Source organism: Betta splendens, chromosome 1, assembly GCF_900634795.4.
Source record: "Betta splendens chromosome 1, fBetSpl5.4, whole genome shotgun sequence".
NCBI classification, from domain to species: Eukaryota; Metazoa; Chordata; class Actinopteri; order Anabantiformes; family Osphronemidae; genus Betta; species Betta splendens.
The window spans coordinates 9,535,319-9,551,525 of record NC_040881.3 but is presented as its reverse complement, the minus strand read 5'-3'; the positions used below and the strand labels follow the sequence as shown (position 1 = coordinate 9,551,525).

Sequence of the window (16,207 nt, the reverse complement as noted above, 5' to 3'; positions counted from 1 at the left end):
TCCGTGACAAACCAGGGGACGCACGCGGTCGACACGGATCACGTCGATACTGGGACGTGACAGCGGCTACGACCGAGCTGCACTGAGCAAACGGACGGGAGGAAATAAACATTACACCGTCTGTACTGAATACATTGTTACAAATTCAAATGAAGACAGTGTTTGCTTTGAAGGATTTATCCAGATCTTTCAGGTGGAAATCGTTAAACCTTTTTAACACCACTTCTAGTTTTAATAATAAAATGTTTGAATACTAAATGTTATTCAAATGCCAGTATTGCCAGTCAAAACTCAGTGCATACAAATAATCATCAGGACTGAAATAACCTGCACAACACATATCAGACATTTAAAACAAAATGTGACAATAATATGCGTGTTTAATGCATTTAGGTCAAGCTACCACAAAACCAGTAACATACTATGTGTCTGATCCTTTCAAGAGAACAATATATGAAAAACTATCTGTTTTATTGCTCCAAAATAAATCGGGAGCTCTCCTCTGTTTCCTGATAATATGAGAGACGCTACCAGGAAGTTTAAGTGAAGTGCTTCAAACTGAACCGAGGGGCTGAGGTCACAGCCAGCCGCCCGTTATCTCCCTACGTGCACACATTAACCACACGTTGTTTTAAAGTCCACGCCGCTGCTCCGTCCTCGTCGCCCCGGCCGCTCTAGAACCCTCCCACAGGTGACGAGCACCCACTCGGCCGCCTGAACAGGAACCGTGCTCTGCATCTTCAGCGCCTGGCGTTCAGTCAAGGCAGCCACCAGATTACTGACCGCAGTGTCCAAGTGTAACTTCATTCAGAGTTTCAGATAGCAGCTGTGTCCGCTCATCTGAGCCCCGCAGCTGTATGACCCTCTTCCAATCTCGTCCGCGAGCGTCCAAATTAAGATTCTGCTAAATGATAACACCCCTCACATCCCCGCCTCGCTGCGCTGCCTCCTTCTGTAGCAGCACGGTCTCCTTTTACCTTGATTCTCAGGAAATGTTTGCTCATTACTTGCACAGGCTGGTCGTCATTATGAGTGAGGTTTCATTATATAATACCAGTAGCTACAATAGGGAATATGCATCATCTGTTTTAATTTAACACCATGGTGAACATGCTGAACTCCATAAATACCGATTTGCAGCCGCTTCGATTTAATTTGTTTTCTGTCAATAGAAGTTATAATTTCTGCTGCAATTACTGAACAAATGCCCCAAAACAGACCATAAATAGGACAAAATGGTAAAGATGTTTGTCTTTTCCTGTGTTGTTAAAAACACACGGTTACATCACCGACGGTAATAATGTGAACTAAAGCTGCAATCCTCTGATGAGACATCCGGAATTCATTACGTTTGCTCGATTCAGAAAGATGGGAAACAAGAGCAGGGGCTGAGAAATCAGACAGGTTATATCTGGCTCTTAACCGCTGGAGACGGAGCACATAATACGCTAAATGGTGAGCGGCATGACTTCACCTTGCATCAGCCCGGCCTAGGCTGAAAAGGATAGCGGGCAGAGCGAGTCATTCTGGGTCAGCAGGTAAACGCTCACCTAAACGACCGACTACAGCGCGAGAAACTGGACCCGTTGCTGCGTTGGGCTAGAAAACGAGAGTCGATCACCTGGCAACAGGAAGCGTAAAGTGGCTAAGCAGGTATTTTATTATAATCAAGTACTTGAGTTTAAAGCACCTTCAGCTGCAGGTTGTGTTTTTGTTGTGGTAATATGCAAATGCTAGCATGCTAGCAAGAGCACGAGTAGCGCACATGTAATTGAGCTAACGCCTTAGGCCCAAAGCAGTTTCGGCAAGGATATGTTCCACATCTATGTATGAAAACCCAAAAGTGTGTGTAGGTGATCCAAGCGGCCGCACAGAGAGGAGATCGCCCATGCAGAGGGAGGCGAGACGCGCTACTCTTGAATCGCGGCAAAAGGACGGCTCCTTTTCAAACGCTCCCTCCTGGAACATCTTCACAGCGCAACTTGGAGATGCACATGAAGCGTGACCAAAATAGCCGACATCACAAAGGTCCGACAAGCTGTGCCGATGGAGTTTACTGGCATCGTCCAAAGCTGCCGTGTGGACGGCGTGCGCCGCTCGCTGCGAATTTAATTGTCTTCCATGGGACACTGGGCCTGGAACGGTCACAAAGGAAAGATAAACGCCGAAAAACATTTGAGGAAATCCTGGGAACCTTTATTCAGGGATGCCCGTTGCCACGGTGCACGGTGCGGGGAACACTGGCACAACAGTGCACTACTTTAGCAAATTTGTTGGGAAAACTACCCTCCTACTCCGTAACAAAGTGTTCAACATGGCTCCACTGTTGTCGTACTCGAGTCCCAACATTGATGACTCATGACACAACTCACTCGACTGCACATGAGTCAGTCTTGGGTTTGACAACTTGTGATGCAACGCTGACAGAATGATAGTGACTTGGATTTTAATACTGAACACCCTGGGACTTGAGGTTTTCATATCTTGGCTACGACACTGGATACGGTTGCCTCAGCCCATACATCGCCGATCGCATCGTATCCCCCGTCTGTCCCCGCAGCCTCCTCGCTGTTGTTGTCCGCGAAGCACAGAAACAGACCAAAGCCTAGCAGGAAAATGGACAACCCCGGCTGTTGCTGCGCCTTCTGCCAGACCAAAATAGATGCGGGGATACAAGCCAAAAAACAACCTTGTATGTGTGTTCAGCAATTGGCCTTTTCAGAGGAGATCCATTTTAACCGCATCTCTACCTGATACACTGTCAGCAGACCAGCATCTGCGCACGCAGTGTGTGTCCGCGTGCTGCCGTTCCCTCCTCTCCCAAACAGCCAGGTTATGTGGCTTCTTGCTGACTGTGAGTGGCCTTTGTGATTCACATCCGGATAAAAGCATCCACTGCATAAATGCACATAGATGGCAGGATAAAAGGAGGAACACAAAGGGAGAGAGAGGAGGAGGAGGGGGGGGGCACTCCTGGTCAATATCAAGGGAAGTGCTGCCCTGTAGACGAGCAAACTGTACGCGACTCGTGGCCGCGGCCCGTTTTGTTTGTGTACATGTCACGCTCATGTTGGTGCGCGTGCTCCTGTGCGTACGCCTCCCTGGCATCGGGGCGCCAGGCGTCGAGGGTTGTGTAAGTGTATGCGTTGGCCAGGCAGAGCCAGTGACTCAGAGCGGTAGCTGTAGCTGGCTTACTTTCGGGTCAGTTAGCAGCAGCAAGTGTGTCTGAGGAGGCATGTTACAAAATGTGCTAGTCTGCAGCAGCCGCGCAACACTACGGGAAGGAAGGAGGAGGGAGGCGAGGAGCACGGCTAGCAGCTAACTAGGGCAGCGCTGGGTCATTTCGCATGAATAATGACATTTCAGGATCTTACTTTCTTGGGCCTCGGGCCATTATTCTATAGCCTAATTCAACAAACTTGACGATGGAAAATGGGATTCGTGCAGTTCGCAGCGGCTCACGTCTTGGCTCAATAATCACATTAACTGGGGAGGTTGCCTCAGACCCTGGCTTGTGACTCACCGCCATCGTTACCCAGGCTGCAAACAGCTGGAGAAACGTTTACAAAGTGTCTGCGGCATACTGATGAGCCAGGAGACACCCTCTTGTTAAATTATTCCATCCCGCGTCAACCCCTCCCCCTCCATCGCTCTTCCTCCTCCCCCTCTCGCTCTTCCTCCCTGCTCCTCTCGCTGCCGTTCTCCCTTTCCTCCCACTCTCTTTGCTGCGCGCCTCGCTTCTTTACGCTTCATAAAATCCAGACGGGACCCTTGCATGTGTCCCGCCCCCACGAATGTCAATCAGGCCCATTTGCTTCATAGCAACAAGATATCAGCGGTGCCCGGGCTCCTCCTCCCACATGCTCTTGCATCACCTTATAGGGTAAGGCGTCTGCTTGTCAAACTAAACCCCTCCTCGCACACCCCCATCCGTCTCCTTGTAAGGTCTCATGTATAATTCCTGTTTGTCGCATGCCATTTCTGGGAGACTCCCTTAACATACATGTGAGCCGAATTACCCACGTTCGGCCTCATCTCCTCGGCGGCTGTGTCAATGGACCCTGCGGCTCCGGCGCAGGATTTAAATGAAAAGCAAACAGTCCACAACCACACGATGATGACACTATTTGTCTGCATCTATTATTGAATCCCACACGTCACCACAGACAAACACACGTGCAGGTGAACACACTACTTTGCGGACAGACGTGCTTTCATTCCGCACGGACGAGTTCGCTCCACCGCCGACGTGAAAACAGGTACGTCCCGTTTGGTCGTCATCTGGGGCTCCGTCGTCGGACAATGCCCGCGTGGTCGCGTGTCGGTGCCATCCAGAGTCAGCGAGGGCAACCCCCCTATCTATTTCAAAGGCAGGTTGTTTTGAAAAGCCACTCGGCACTCGCAGCGACTCCGGCGGAGATGCAAATAGCTGCCACGGAGGCGGAGCCGCCGCGGCAGCCGGAGGTTCGAGCTATTTCGTAACCGTCTTTTTCGGGAGCGCGGCGTAAAAAGGTGGTTACCTCAAATGGTTGTCCTCATTGCTGCCCCCCCACACACACACCCCGTCGTAACAATCTGCACAAAATGAATGACTCATGCAAGTTGCCACGGCAACACAGCTCATTGGGATCATTTAACTACCATCATTGTTAACCCGGCGAAGAATCAATAAAAAAGATTTGGGAGGTGGAGGAGGTTTCGCTGGCGGCGGTGGGGGCTGGATCCTCATGACCCGCTTACAGTTTATGCAAGCCACACAGTTTGTGTGCAGCTTTGCAGCAGGTAGGCGTTTCTCCCTCGCCTCGGGCCACGCGCCGAGGTGGGGCTTGACGAAATACTCCCGTCTTCTCGTCCAAGTCTCTCCTTCAGCGAAAATATTCGCAGAAAGCACCACTTGAAAGGAGCTAATAAATTACAGCCGTCATGAGGCAAGACTGAGCACGCGCGCACACACACGCAACTGCAAAGTCAGCTCTACAGCCTAAAATTGCATAACTGAGCAAACCCGCTCTCTCCTGATGACCTATAATATTGTCACATCTCTGACTTTCTCCTCGTCCCCTGCATAATTTCGGGCCCCTCGTCCACCGGCTTCCTCGGTGACTGACCAAGGGGTGTCCCTTCACTTCATTTAAAAAAAAAAAAATCAATTTTCTATTCTCCTGCTCCCGTTCACTCTCTTTCTTTTGCAGCCCATCCCCCTCATCTCGTCCAGGGGCTCTTAAAGGAAAACATTGAGATAACAGCTGCCAGGGCCCCAGGGAGAGCAAGAGAAGGGAGAAAAGAGGTCAAACAGTAAAGAGAGCAGGAATCCAAGGTATAGCTGAACAGGACACACACACACAGTCACACACACACAGGAAGAAGCTCACAGTCATCCTGACTCACACCAAATGAAATGTAACGACATGAACGTGACACTTCATGCACCAACTTTGCAGCCCGTTGTGTGCTTGAGCTTCTGTGCGTGAAATGTGTGACACAGAAATTACAGTGAGGAGGTGTTGTTCGCTGAATAGAGGAGCTGCAGACGGGAGAACGAGGAGGACGAGGAGGAGCGAGCGAGAGAGAGCGAGAGAGAGAGAGAGAGACGGGGACAACTGTTCGGTGGACACCTGTCCCCGTCGCTCGCAGGCTCCAGCGACAGCTGCAGGGGCAATAAAGTGGAGGCCCCTCTCCCCCGTAGCTCCTCCACCCGGTCCTCCACCGGTCCCACTCTTTTGTCTGCGACGCGTCTAACTAGGAGTTGATCGGCAGCAGCATCCGGCTGCATGCAGCGACCCGCCGTACTGTACGCTCACGCGGATCCCTCCGAGCGCTCATAATACACGGCAGCGCGGCTCCGGGCGGCCGAGCAGCAGCTGCCACAACAACGGCGTGCGGCCGCTCAGCGCCGCTCGTCTCCAGCGCCGACGCCGCGCGGCGGCAGCTTCCGCGTCCCCCTCCTCCCCCCGTAGCAACCGGCCGCCGAGTCTGAAATGCCCCCTGACTGGACCACTCCGGAGAAGGGGGTCAAGTGGAGTCCTCGCCTGTTAGTGGTGAATTAAGGCGCCGCTGCCCGCGCACGCGGCGGCGGCGCATCGCACGCGTGCACAGGGGAGGACGCGAAAAGATTTAAAGATGAACACTCACCGACAACACGGAAGGATAGTACAGTCCCATCATCGTATTCTGTGCAACAACTCCAAGTGTCGTCGCTCCGCTCTCCTCTCTCTCTCTCTCTCTCTCCTCTCTCGCTCTCTCTGCCTCTTCTCACGCTGCCTCACTTTCTCTCCCTCTCCGAGCCTGTGTCACCTCACCAGCTCAGTCTCCCTTGTCTGTCTCACAGATTCAAAATCTCCCTCTCTCTGCCCCCGCTCGCTCTGCCTGCCCTGCCAATCCCTCCTCCCTCCCCTCCCCTCCCCTTTCCCCCTTTGCCTCCCTCCTCACCTCGTCCTCCTCCTCCGCTGGCCTCTGTCCCTGTCACTCTACCTCGCCTCGCTTGCTTACTCGCTTCCTTTCTTTTCCTTCCCCTCTCTCTCTCTCTCTCTCGGTCTCCCACTCACTCTTTTCTTTCCCTCTCCCACTCGCTCCTTGCTTCTCCTCTACCCCCAGCCTTCTGTTTTGCTGCTGTGCCCTTGCCTGCTCATCTCTTCTGTGTCTTCTCCAGTCCTCCTCCTCTCCTCCTCTCTCACCCCGATAGCCCCCCCCCCCATCCCCCTCCCCCATTCTTTTCTGCCTCTGTCACACCTGCAAACTTTCCCCTCCCCTTCTCATGTCGCAGTCCCTCCCTCTCTCTCTCTCCTGCTCTCTTTCTCCATGTAGGTAAGTTAACTGGGGCTGCTGGCACCACTGGAGACTCTCTCTTCCTCTGTAGTCCCTTTCAGACGAGCACCTTGTTACATAAATGTGCTGGCAGTCTTACATCTTTGTCTCATGTTTGAATAAACACCCGAGCCACTTTTGCATCACAGTCACGACTGCAATCCGACTAGGTCAGACTTTGTAACATTTTTAAACACTTCAATGCAGCTCAACACTGGAGACTGTCACATTAAAGTTGCATCTTTGGATTATGAATAGTTCAAACGGCTACAGTTGAAAGCGGACGGCGCCCGGCGAGGGAGCGAACGCGGCTCCAGAATCTCACTGTACGCGCCACCTGCCCGGCAACAGACCGCGAACCAGCGGCTAAAGACGCGCACATTTCTCACGGAGATGGAAAATGACAATTAAGCAGCCACTGGGGGCAGGAAAACATGCGCGACGCGGCTCCTCTAATTGCAATTCAAGGCGAACAACTCGCGTTGTTTCTTGACAGCAAAGCCAAACAAACCACAGGAACAGATAATTAATTGTGACTAACTAAAAAAAAAACTCTTACAGCAATATTTGTCTACAACACAATAAAACAACTTAAATACTGTACATTTACCTCTCTGTGCATACGTGATACATAATGTTACCTTTACAACGTTTAAATAAGTTAAGGAATCGTCAACACGACTGTATGGCTTTCGATTAACGTCAGCATTTAAATATGTATCAGTAAAATAGTATTTCTTAGACTAGAGAATAATTATGTTGAGAAACTATTAAATTTCTTGGCCAATGTGCTGGAAAAGCACAACACCAGCTTGTCTGTCGTCATGTGGGTAGAAATGCTATATTTACATCTAAGAAATGCTAAAATGGAGGGAAACATTATTAAGGTAGGGCGTGGGAGTAGACGCAGGGGCCCGTGTGCTAAAAGCCCAAAATGGCCTTAACACGACTTGAGTGTTAGCCGTTTCTCCCCGACGAAGCTCGTCCGCCTGAGAATCATCGCATTTGGCAACTTTCTCTCTCGGCGCCTGCACCGTTCCGAGCCTCGTGGCGCATTCATCCGGCCCTTTGTGGAAATACCGAGAGCCCACAAAGCCTCCGCTTCCAAGGAGCGGTAGAGCCGGCGAAGGGCCGGTCTCTCATCACACATCCAGGTTTCTGCACCTCTCCAGGCTCCTCCTTTCAGGAGCCTTTGATCACATCACTCTCACACTGCTGTTGACAGTTTAGCACCTCTGTGTTGTGGGAGCCGCCGCCGCCCGGCATTGTTTTCCTCCTCGGCGCCTTTTTTTTTTTTCCTGGTCAGAGGCCAGTTCACACTTCTGATTCCCTAAAGGAGCACTTGACTGAGTTCTTTACTTCCCATCACACGAGGTAACGTGGGATTGTTCTTTGAAAAATGATGGTGATGGAAGGAAACAGTTAAACGCCGTATCATCTTACAGTGAAATGAAAACTGGCTAATTGGCTTCCAGGGCTCGGCAATATCCTCTAAAAAACCCACAACAGCCAGCCAGGGAAGAGGCAAGAAAAAAAAATGTTCTAATACTGGAGCAAATGAGAGCATGCAAGGCTTAAGACAGATAAAGTGCAGATAAGCAGTCAGAGGTTGTTCAGCATCACGGAGAGCGAAGGATGAGAGGATTATGGGAAGAGCATGAGTGGATGAACGCCGGGTGATCCAAGGATTAACCACATCAACTGAGCAGACTAATAACACAATCAGCAGGCTAATACAAACAACGCTAAACAGATTGCACACACACACACACACACACACACACACACACACACACACACACACACACACACACACACACACACACACACACACACACACACACACACACACACACACACACACACACACGGTATAAAATGCTAGATTTGTAAAAGCTTGATAATTTTTCGGATGGTGGAACAGAGGACGTTGATGGAAGTGATGGGTGTGGAGGCATGTCTTTATCTACATGACTGACAAATTATAATCTACACCCCCACCTTGTGGTTTAGAGAGCTGGAGTATATTATAGCAGCATATTAATAAAGTTGGCTTTTTGTATGTGTTTCAGGGGTAATTGTACACTTACCTGACTGTGAGACGGGTAGCCATGGTAACTGAGGGTCAGGGGATCATTGTTCTGAAAGAAAAGAGGTTTTTGGGTACATGGTTAGTACCTTTTTATCAAACAATGAATCTATTATATAAGTATTATGGGTTGTGTAGCTCACAACGCCTTGACTGCTACGTTTTCTAGCGGTGTCTCTATACCTGACTTCACAGTTCGGCGTCGTTACCGACTCCTAATCAAATTAACTGTGACCAGTGACACACTCCCGTTATCTCCTCCGGAGTTTTCCACCCGGCGGATCTTTTGTCTGCTTGTAAAGACGTGATAACGGGGGCGAGTGAGATCATGCGCGCGGGAGCCAAAAGACGGGCAGAAAGAACAAGTGTCGCCGCCGCTCTTAAATCATAAATAGGTCAGGAGTGTCAGCGAGCATGAAGCCCATCGGTGTGAAACCCCATCATGAGCCCTGATGCAATCTCCGGCTGCGTTCCGACGGACACGTCCAACAGCTGCTGAGTAATTGCACTTAAACAACATACAAAAAAAGATTTTGTTTGGTGCCACGTATTAAAACCGAACCCCCTAAAATAGTTGGTTTTATGCTAATGTATTCCATTAAAAAGGAAGATTTTCACAGCAATTACAACGCGCTTTGAAGGGAGAAAACAGATTTGCCTGTCTCTGGCTTCATATCACTAGATTAGAAAACAACCCAGCCCCTCCTTCCGCTCGCTGTCCTTCCCCCTGATTTCCCTTTCATCTGGAACCAATGTCCCACGTCTGCTCTGTCCCCAGGGGGAACACTTTGCTGTGTGCGCTTCACAGCTTGAGTTCGCCTGATTAATACTGTAGCCATCTAACTCCAGACCCCATGGGGCCATTTCACTAAAATTACGCACAACATTTCCAAATGCAACGGCTTGGTCAGGGAGGGGGCCGAAGGAAGTGTCTTTGTGACGGAGAAATGCAGTTTGTGTCGGTCTATCTCGGAGCCAAAAATGTACTTAGTGCACTGGCTTCGGGAGGTAGAAGCTCTAAATAATGAATCACCTCTTACAGGCTTGAATAACATGAATAAAGTATAAACCTTATTTTACAGTGAGGCCAAACTTTAAATGCACGGCACCAGAGGCATGAAGCAACACAAACCCCAAAACAAAACAGAGACGGGGGCGAAGGGGAAAGTCGAGCCCGCATCCACATCTGGGATGGAAACATCTGGATTTCATATGAGCACAGCGAGGAACACAATGGGAAATGAACAGCAAGCAAAATAAGATGGAGGGAGCGAAGACAATGACTCATGCATAAACAGAGTCATGTGCTCAATTTCCTTAAGAAACTGGGAGGAGCGAGGGACGGGAGGGCTGCGCGGCGGCGCCTGTATCCGTCTCGCTCTCATTAGCGGAGGACTAGAGTAGCGAAAAATCTGTCAGGCTAAACAGTTAATTGTGGTTAACGTGTAATGGCTTGTTTTTGTTAGTGACAAATGAAGCCCAGCTGACTCCGGCTGGGGAGGGGGTCTAAAACAAAGGCAGGAAACCGATGAGGGAGAGCAGGTGAGCGAATCAGGAGAAAGTAACAAAATGATATAAAGTCGCCAGATGGTGAAGAAGGGAGGTGGGGGCGCATTCGTTAAGGGGGGGCTGCTGATCTCCAGGTGGTGTGTGTGCGTCTAATTTGGTCACAAGACTTGCGTCTATTCCCATCGTACCTTGGGACCGCTGCTTTTCTAAAAGGAGGAGAAGTGGAACTACATGCCACTACTACCTAGCCGCAAAGCAGGGCACTCCATACACTCAAGAGGATGTGAATCCATTTCATCCGCAGGGCACTTATGTGCTAAGCATCCAAACAGGCGGCCAGATGATATGAAGTTTATTTTCCCTCGCTGTACCTCACTTCCCTCAGACTTTCCACAGTAAACCTACATGTGCTTTTTCAGGGGCATGTTGGCTGGAGACAAAGTGGATTTTGGAGGCGGCCTTGACGGTTCTGGCAGAGCGGCGTCAGTAACAGAGGATGCGCATGGGAATCACTTCTAGCCCCCAGTCCAAAAAAGCATTTGGTTTTAATTATTGCCTCACTACGTAACTGTTGGTCATTGATTGATTGCGTCGTTATTTTATTGCAACATTATCACTGGATTTAAAACCACATATGGGACGTTTCGGACCAACGTTGATGTAAAAAACATTTGACTGCTACTCATTTTTGACATTTAAGCAGAGTAGCTTTAAATTACGCATCAGGCCCTTATGTTTAAGACACAAGGCTTTTAGAAAACTATGCAGCCACAACATAATCTCCAATTGCTCTTTTTTCCAGCTCGGGGGAAAAAGAACAAACACCCCAACTTGTGCTTTACAATTTTTCCCAGCGAACATTCCAATGGAAGACATTAAACTATTCTGCAGGACGAAGCAAAGGAAGCAACTGAATACAATGTGATTCATTGTCTTAATTAGTCTTGATTGGTTGCTGATAATTTTCTTTCGATTATCTGATAATCGCTTCAGCTATAATCATGTGGTCTAATTGCCTTCATTACTATGATTATTCTTGGTATATTGCCTGATATATAAGCTTTATATTAAACAGCGTATTGATGTATTATTCATACTTTGCACTGTATAATGTATTTTTCACTGGAGATAAAAAGTAATTGCACAGATTTTTTTCATTACATCAAAATAAACAAGTGCTGAGAGTCCAGATGCTAAATAAGCATGAATTATTTTGCTAATCTACACCAGGAACAGTTTATCAGCATGAAATCGCTTAACGGCAACGATAACTGCACTTAGAAAAAAAAAACCATCCAAACAGAGCCCGGCAACAACACACGAGCCGTCTCCCTGCTGGTCTCTCTCAAACATGATTCAGTCGACAGATCTCTACCGGCAAATTATCACAGAAAAAACGCAGCCTAAAACTAAATAAATATTCTGAACCCACAGACAGTACATTTTTCTTGCTGACGTTTTTATTCTATTTCAGTGCCGAGGCTGAGATGAAAGTACAGAGGGGTGATCCACCTACATTAATGTCCTAGTCAAGTCATTTGTCCTCAGCGCTGTCCCCCGAGGCAAGACCTTATTAGGTTAGAAGAGAGCCCCTCTTCCTACACAGTGACAACAAAACATGAGCTGCTCAGCAGCACGCCGGACGGATATCGGAGCAGACAACCTCCTCTCAACAATTCCCAAAATCTGAGTGGGTCTGGAGACGCGGGGCGCTGCCGTGAAACCCCCCCCCGTCGCCCTGAAAAATGCAGGGCTTCCCTCGTGCTGCGCTGGAATAGAGGAGAAATAGCCCGATGTGCTCTTTTTGTTTGGGAGCTCGTCTGATTAAAATTCATGTTGGATCGATACTGGCGGTGAAGCGCAGCGTTAGCACCGGGAGGTCAGCTGCAGTGAACACAGCGGCTCAAATGCACTCGGCTTTTTGGGGTTTTTGTTTTTTTTTTTTTTAAATCCGCTCGCTCGCGTTATCCCAGCGTTCGTGCACTGATTTCTACATGCATTGCTGCTCTGCCACAAGTTTGCAGATTTGACCTGACAGAGTGCCTCCACCCCCACACTGTGGTGACATCATATCCTAACAGCTAATGAGAAAAACAGCAGTGTCAATGGCCAAGTGGGAAAGATCCCATTATTAGGCTGCAGTGGTGCAAATGGATTGCGCTCACCGCAACCACACCCCACTGCGTTGGCCACGAGCTGCAGGTCAAAGCTCAACCCGTGCCGCGATGCTGGCGATTTATCGCGTGTTTGTTCAAAGGAACTTTACAAGAGCGAGGGGATGGTTCGCCGCCGTATTCTTCCTCTGGAGATTAGTTTTACATAAGTGCTTTTTGTGCCGTTTTATGCGTTTCCAGAAAGTGCTCCAATTTAAAAAAAAAAAAAAAGGAGGAAAATTGCACGTCAGGCTTTAATGGTGGCACCATGTTAAAGGGAATAAAAGTACGTCAGTGCTTTATATGCACTCAGTGGGATCGAAGGACGACTGGGAGTCTGTGTGAGACCCAAGCCGCATTTGTAAGAATCTACAGGGAGGAATTTTCTAAAAGGTCAACCTTAAACTGACACTCCACACAACATATGAAGTGTGAAACACAAATTCAGACTACAGTTATATAAGATTTATTCATAGTCATAAATTAAACCCCTATTCATTTGATTTTTGTGAAATTATTTCAAAATCTCCACCAGTTTGTACAAGCATAAACTTAAACAAGAGTAAACAGAGCGTACATGCACTGTTCCACTGCAGTGAAAAGCATAGGAGCTTAAAATGTGACAGACTGGGGTTTTTCAGTGTGCTTATAATGCCCCCTCCAGTATGAGATGTGATCCCATTAGCTGGAAACAAAGCCTCTTTACTGCCAGTGATAGGGCAAATCTGTTCCTGCACCAACTGGGAGAGGGAGGGGGTGGGATTTCATTTCCGGCCTGTCCAGCCAACTCACGTTCAATACATTTTAGGGCTGAAGGTATTGATCCGTGCTTCTCCGGCTACACACACACACACACACACTTCCACTCACATTTGTTTTTAAGTGCATTACGTTCCAGCGCCTGTCTGTCAGCACTCTCAGACAGCATGGTGATGTAAATCCAGCCGTTTAGTTTTCCAAACAGGAGCAAACAGAGCACTTCACCTCCATTACCGGTGCTTTCATGGCAGAGGAATTGCTTTCTATCTCAGAAGAGAGAGTTGCACCCTGTCTAATAAAGCATAATAATGACATGAGCATCTTCTTGTTCCATATATTAAAACATTGATTATTTTGATCCACTGCGAGGAAAAGCATAGCAAATTCATTTTTGTAGCATTCAAATTCTTTTAAGTTAAATTAATACACTTGAAGTTATTTGAAAATAAATATCATTAAGAGCAGAAATACATTTAAAATAAAGCTAGTGGGAAATCCTGGCTGCCCCCAATAAGACTGTAAGTCTTTGATTACCTCTCCTGACCCTCACAGACCACACAGGCAAACTGAGTCGCAGTTTCCATTGTGAACCAAATGTGGTTCACACCATTAGGCCTCACGGCACACGTTCATTTTGCATAGGAAAGGTCACGTTTGTTTACGTTCTCCAGCCACTGCTGGGGCTCTGTCTGGGCTCTACAGACACCCAGAAAACACGCGATGCTCCTCGGAGAGTTTTGGCGTCTGGGCAGCGACAGAAAATCCCCAGTGGACGCAGAGGGTTGAAATAATAGGAAACGGATCCATTTCAGTTGCTGTTCTAACCCACAGTGAACACCCGGAGGCCAGAGTGGACCTTAGAGTGCATTCCTTCGAGCCACTACCATCCCTGCTATTACCCAGCACTGACACGTACAGTCATGTTCGTGTGTGACATGTGCAGGTATTTCCTGCAGCGTGGACGGCCCGGGCCCACTGGTGGCCGCTGCAGCTGTGGGGTGGTTTCTTTGTGTTTCAGGGCAGTCACACGCCACGGCATCAATGCGCCACGCTCGCGTCGTGCCCGCATTGGATTAGGACAAAAAGAGTCCGCTCCTCACCTGACCCACCTCGCCGATCACGCCGGAGCCGTCGATCCGTGGACGCTTGCACTCCGCCCCGGACGCGTCCACCAGAGCCGCCGCCGTTTGCGCGTCGGGCTCCGGGTCGCCGCGCTTCATGCCCCGCACCGCTGCGGGAGCGCCGCCCGCGTTGGGATGCACCCCGGCCATGGTGTCCAGCTCTCGATCCCGGTCCATGAGACCCCGGGACACAGGCAGCATGATGGATGCAACGTCGGTCGACATTAACATTTAAAAAACCGTCGTTCGTGCTCTGGTGGAGCTAAAACGGGCGAATCGTGTGCACCTTCGTGCGTAAAGTCAAGCCCTGGTTGATTTCCCTGTGCGGCTAAAACAGCCCGTTAACGCAGTCACGCAGCTCCTACTGTTTACTCCCGGGCCTTTGTGGAGTTGCCGTGTTTAAAACTGCCCCGGTGGATCAGCGCAATCTCTACCCAAGTTTGTTCTCAAAAAACAAACGGCGTATTTACCTTCATGCGAGCGGCAGCGGTCCAACCGAACGGCTCTGCGGGGCTCGGTTTCCAGCTCCGGAGCCCCCGTTTGCTGAGCGTGTTATTTCTTTTCTGCGGGGCTGCCTAGGAGGCCTAAAATATCTCGGATCATAACAGGCCAATTAAATAAGCAGCGCTCCCATTAATGGCTCCTGAGCAATGCCTACCGTCCGCTCGCCATTCGCCGCCTTTGTGTGCCTCTACGTGCGCCGTCTGCTTCGCGAGCACAACATCAACACCCGAGCGCGAGCTCAAGAAGAAAAGCCCCTCAACATGTCTTCCCTATCGCCTTTTCCTCCCTGTCTTATTGGCTACGGACTTGCACCGCGGAGCAGAGGTTCACTGAAAGTCGATCCGCGTCAGGAGCTCGCGCTTTCCCCCATGTTGGTCCGCATTCAAACGCGAAACGATTTCTCCCTCACGAGCAAAAAAAAAAACAAAAAACAAAAACAAACCAACCCCAAAACAAAACAAAACAGGCGAGCGACCGAGACACGCGCGGACCTGAAGAGCTGCGGCGCTTCCTTCTCTCAGTCTCACGCCTATTATTTTCATTCCTCTCCGCGTTTTCCCGGTGTGTTCTTGTAGCGTGTTACAGAAAGGAAACTGTCCTCCCTCCCTCCTCCTCTCTCGGTGTAGTCATTCCCCTCCTCCTATCTTCCGCTCTCCCTTTGAACGCTGAGCCAGGCAGCCATGCAGCCTGCAAATACACGCAGTGGTGCCGCAGTGCTTCCATACATTTCACTGAGGGGAGGTGCGCGCGCCGGAGGTGAGTCCTGTGGCCTCGAGACTCACACTCACGCTTTATACCCTCCACCATTTAAACCAAGCACGTCTTCCATTCACATTCCTCCCAGAAGGCATTTCTTAACGTACACATTGTAGCTCGACCTATTTACAGTTTCGTGTCTTCCCAAGGTGTTTGGAGAAGAAGATCTGTTAAATGGTTGGACTTTTCAAGCCCAGTTCTGGAAGAATCCGTTCCCAACTCATTACACAACAGCGCACAGGCCAAGGTCTTTACACGAGCCCAGCTGTGAGTCATGCAGCATGGAAAACCTTATGTTCCTCTGGCATTTTTATTGCTTCGATGACACCCAGTGGTCGAAGGCTACCATGAAAGGAAAATACCTCAGGGGTAATTTGCTGCAGCACGCGAATAAAGCGAGCAGGTGCTAATTTTAATAGCTCATTATTGATTAGCGGGACTTTGAGTTATACATCTGCATTTTACACTCTGATGCGTGTTTCTATGTTTAATAACAACTGGCTTCCCGGTCC

At 49.3% G+C, this 16,207-nt stretch overlaps 1 protein-coding gene across 8 annotated transcripts in view; it reads right to left on the bottom strand.

The window, feature by feature from the left end:
• The window catches only part of LOC114858124 (RNA binding protein fox-1 homolog 2-like), a 30,099-nt gene extending 14,470 nt beyond the window's left edge, over window positions 1-15,629 (bottom strand). Inside the window, exons 1-2 of one of the 8 annotated variants that reach the window (XR_003786351.3) lie at window positions 14,415-15,519; window positions 8,895-8,945 (exon numbers count right to left, since the gene is read on the bottom strand). Coding sequence is in view for 7 of the 8 variants with exons in the window: in XM_055508579.1 (XP_055364554.1) it covers window positions 8,895-8,945; window positions 14,415-14,666 (303 nt within the window). In the remaining variant the exon portion in view is untranslated. Of the gene's footprint in view, window positions 1-6,132; window positions 6,378-8,894; window positions 8,946-14,414 lie in introns of those variants that run through there. The other 7 variants (XM_029155347.3, XM_055508579.1, XM_029155123.3 and 4 more) reach the window with 7 other exon arrangements.
• Window positions 15,630-16,207: the final 578 nt, after the last annotated feature.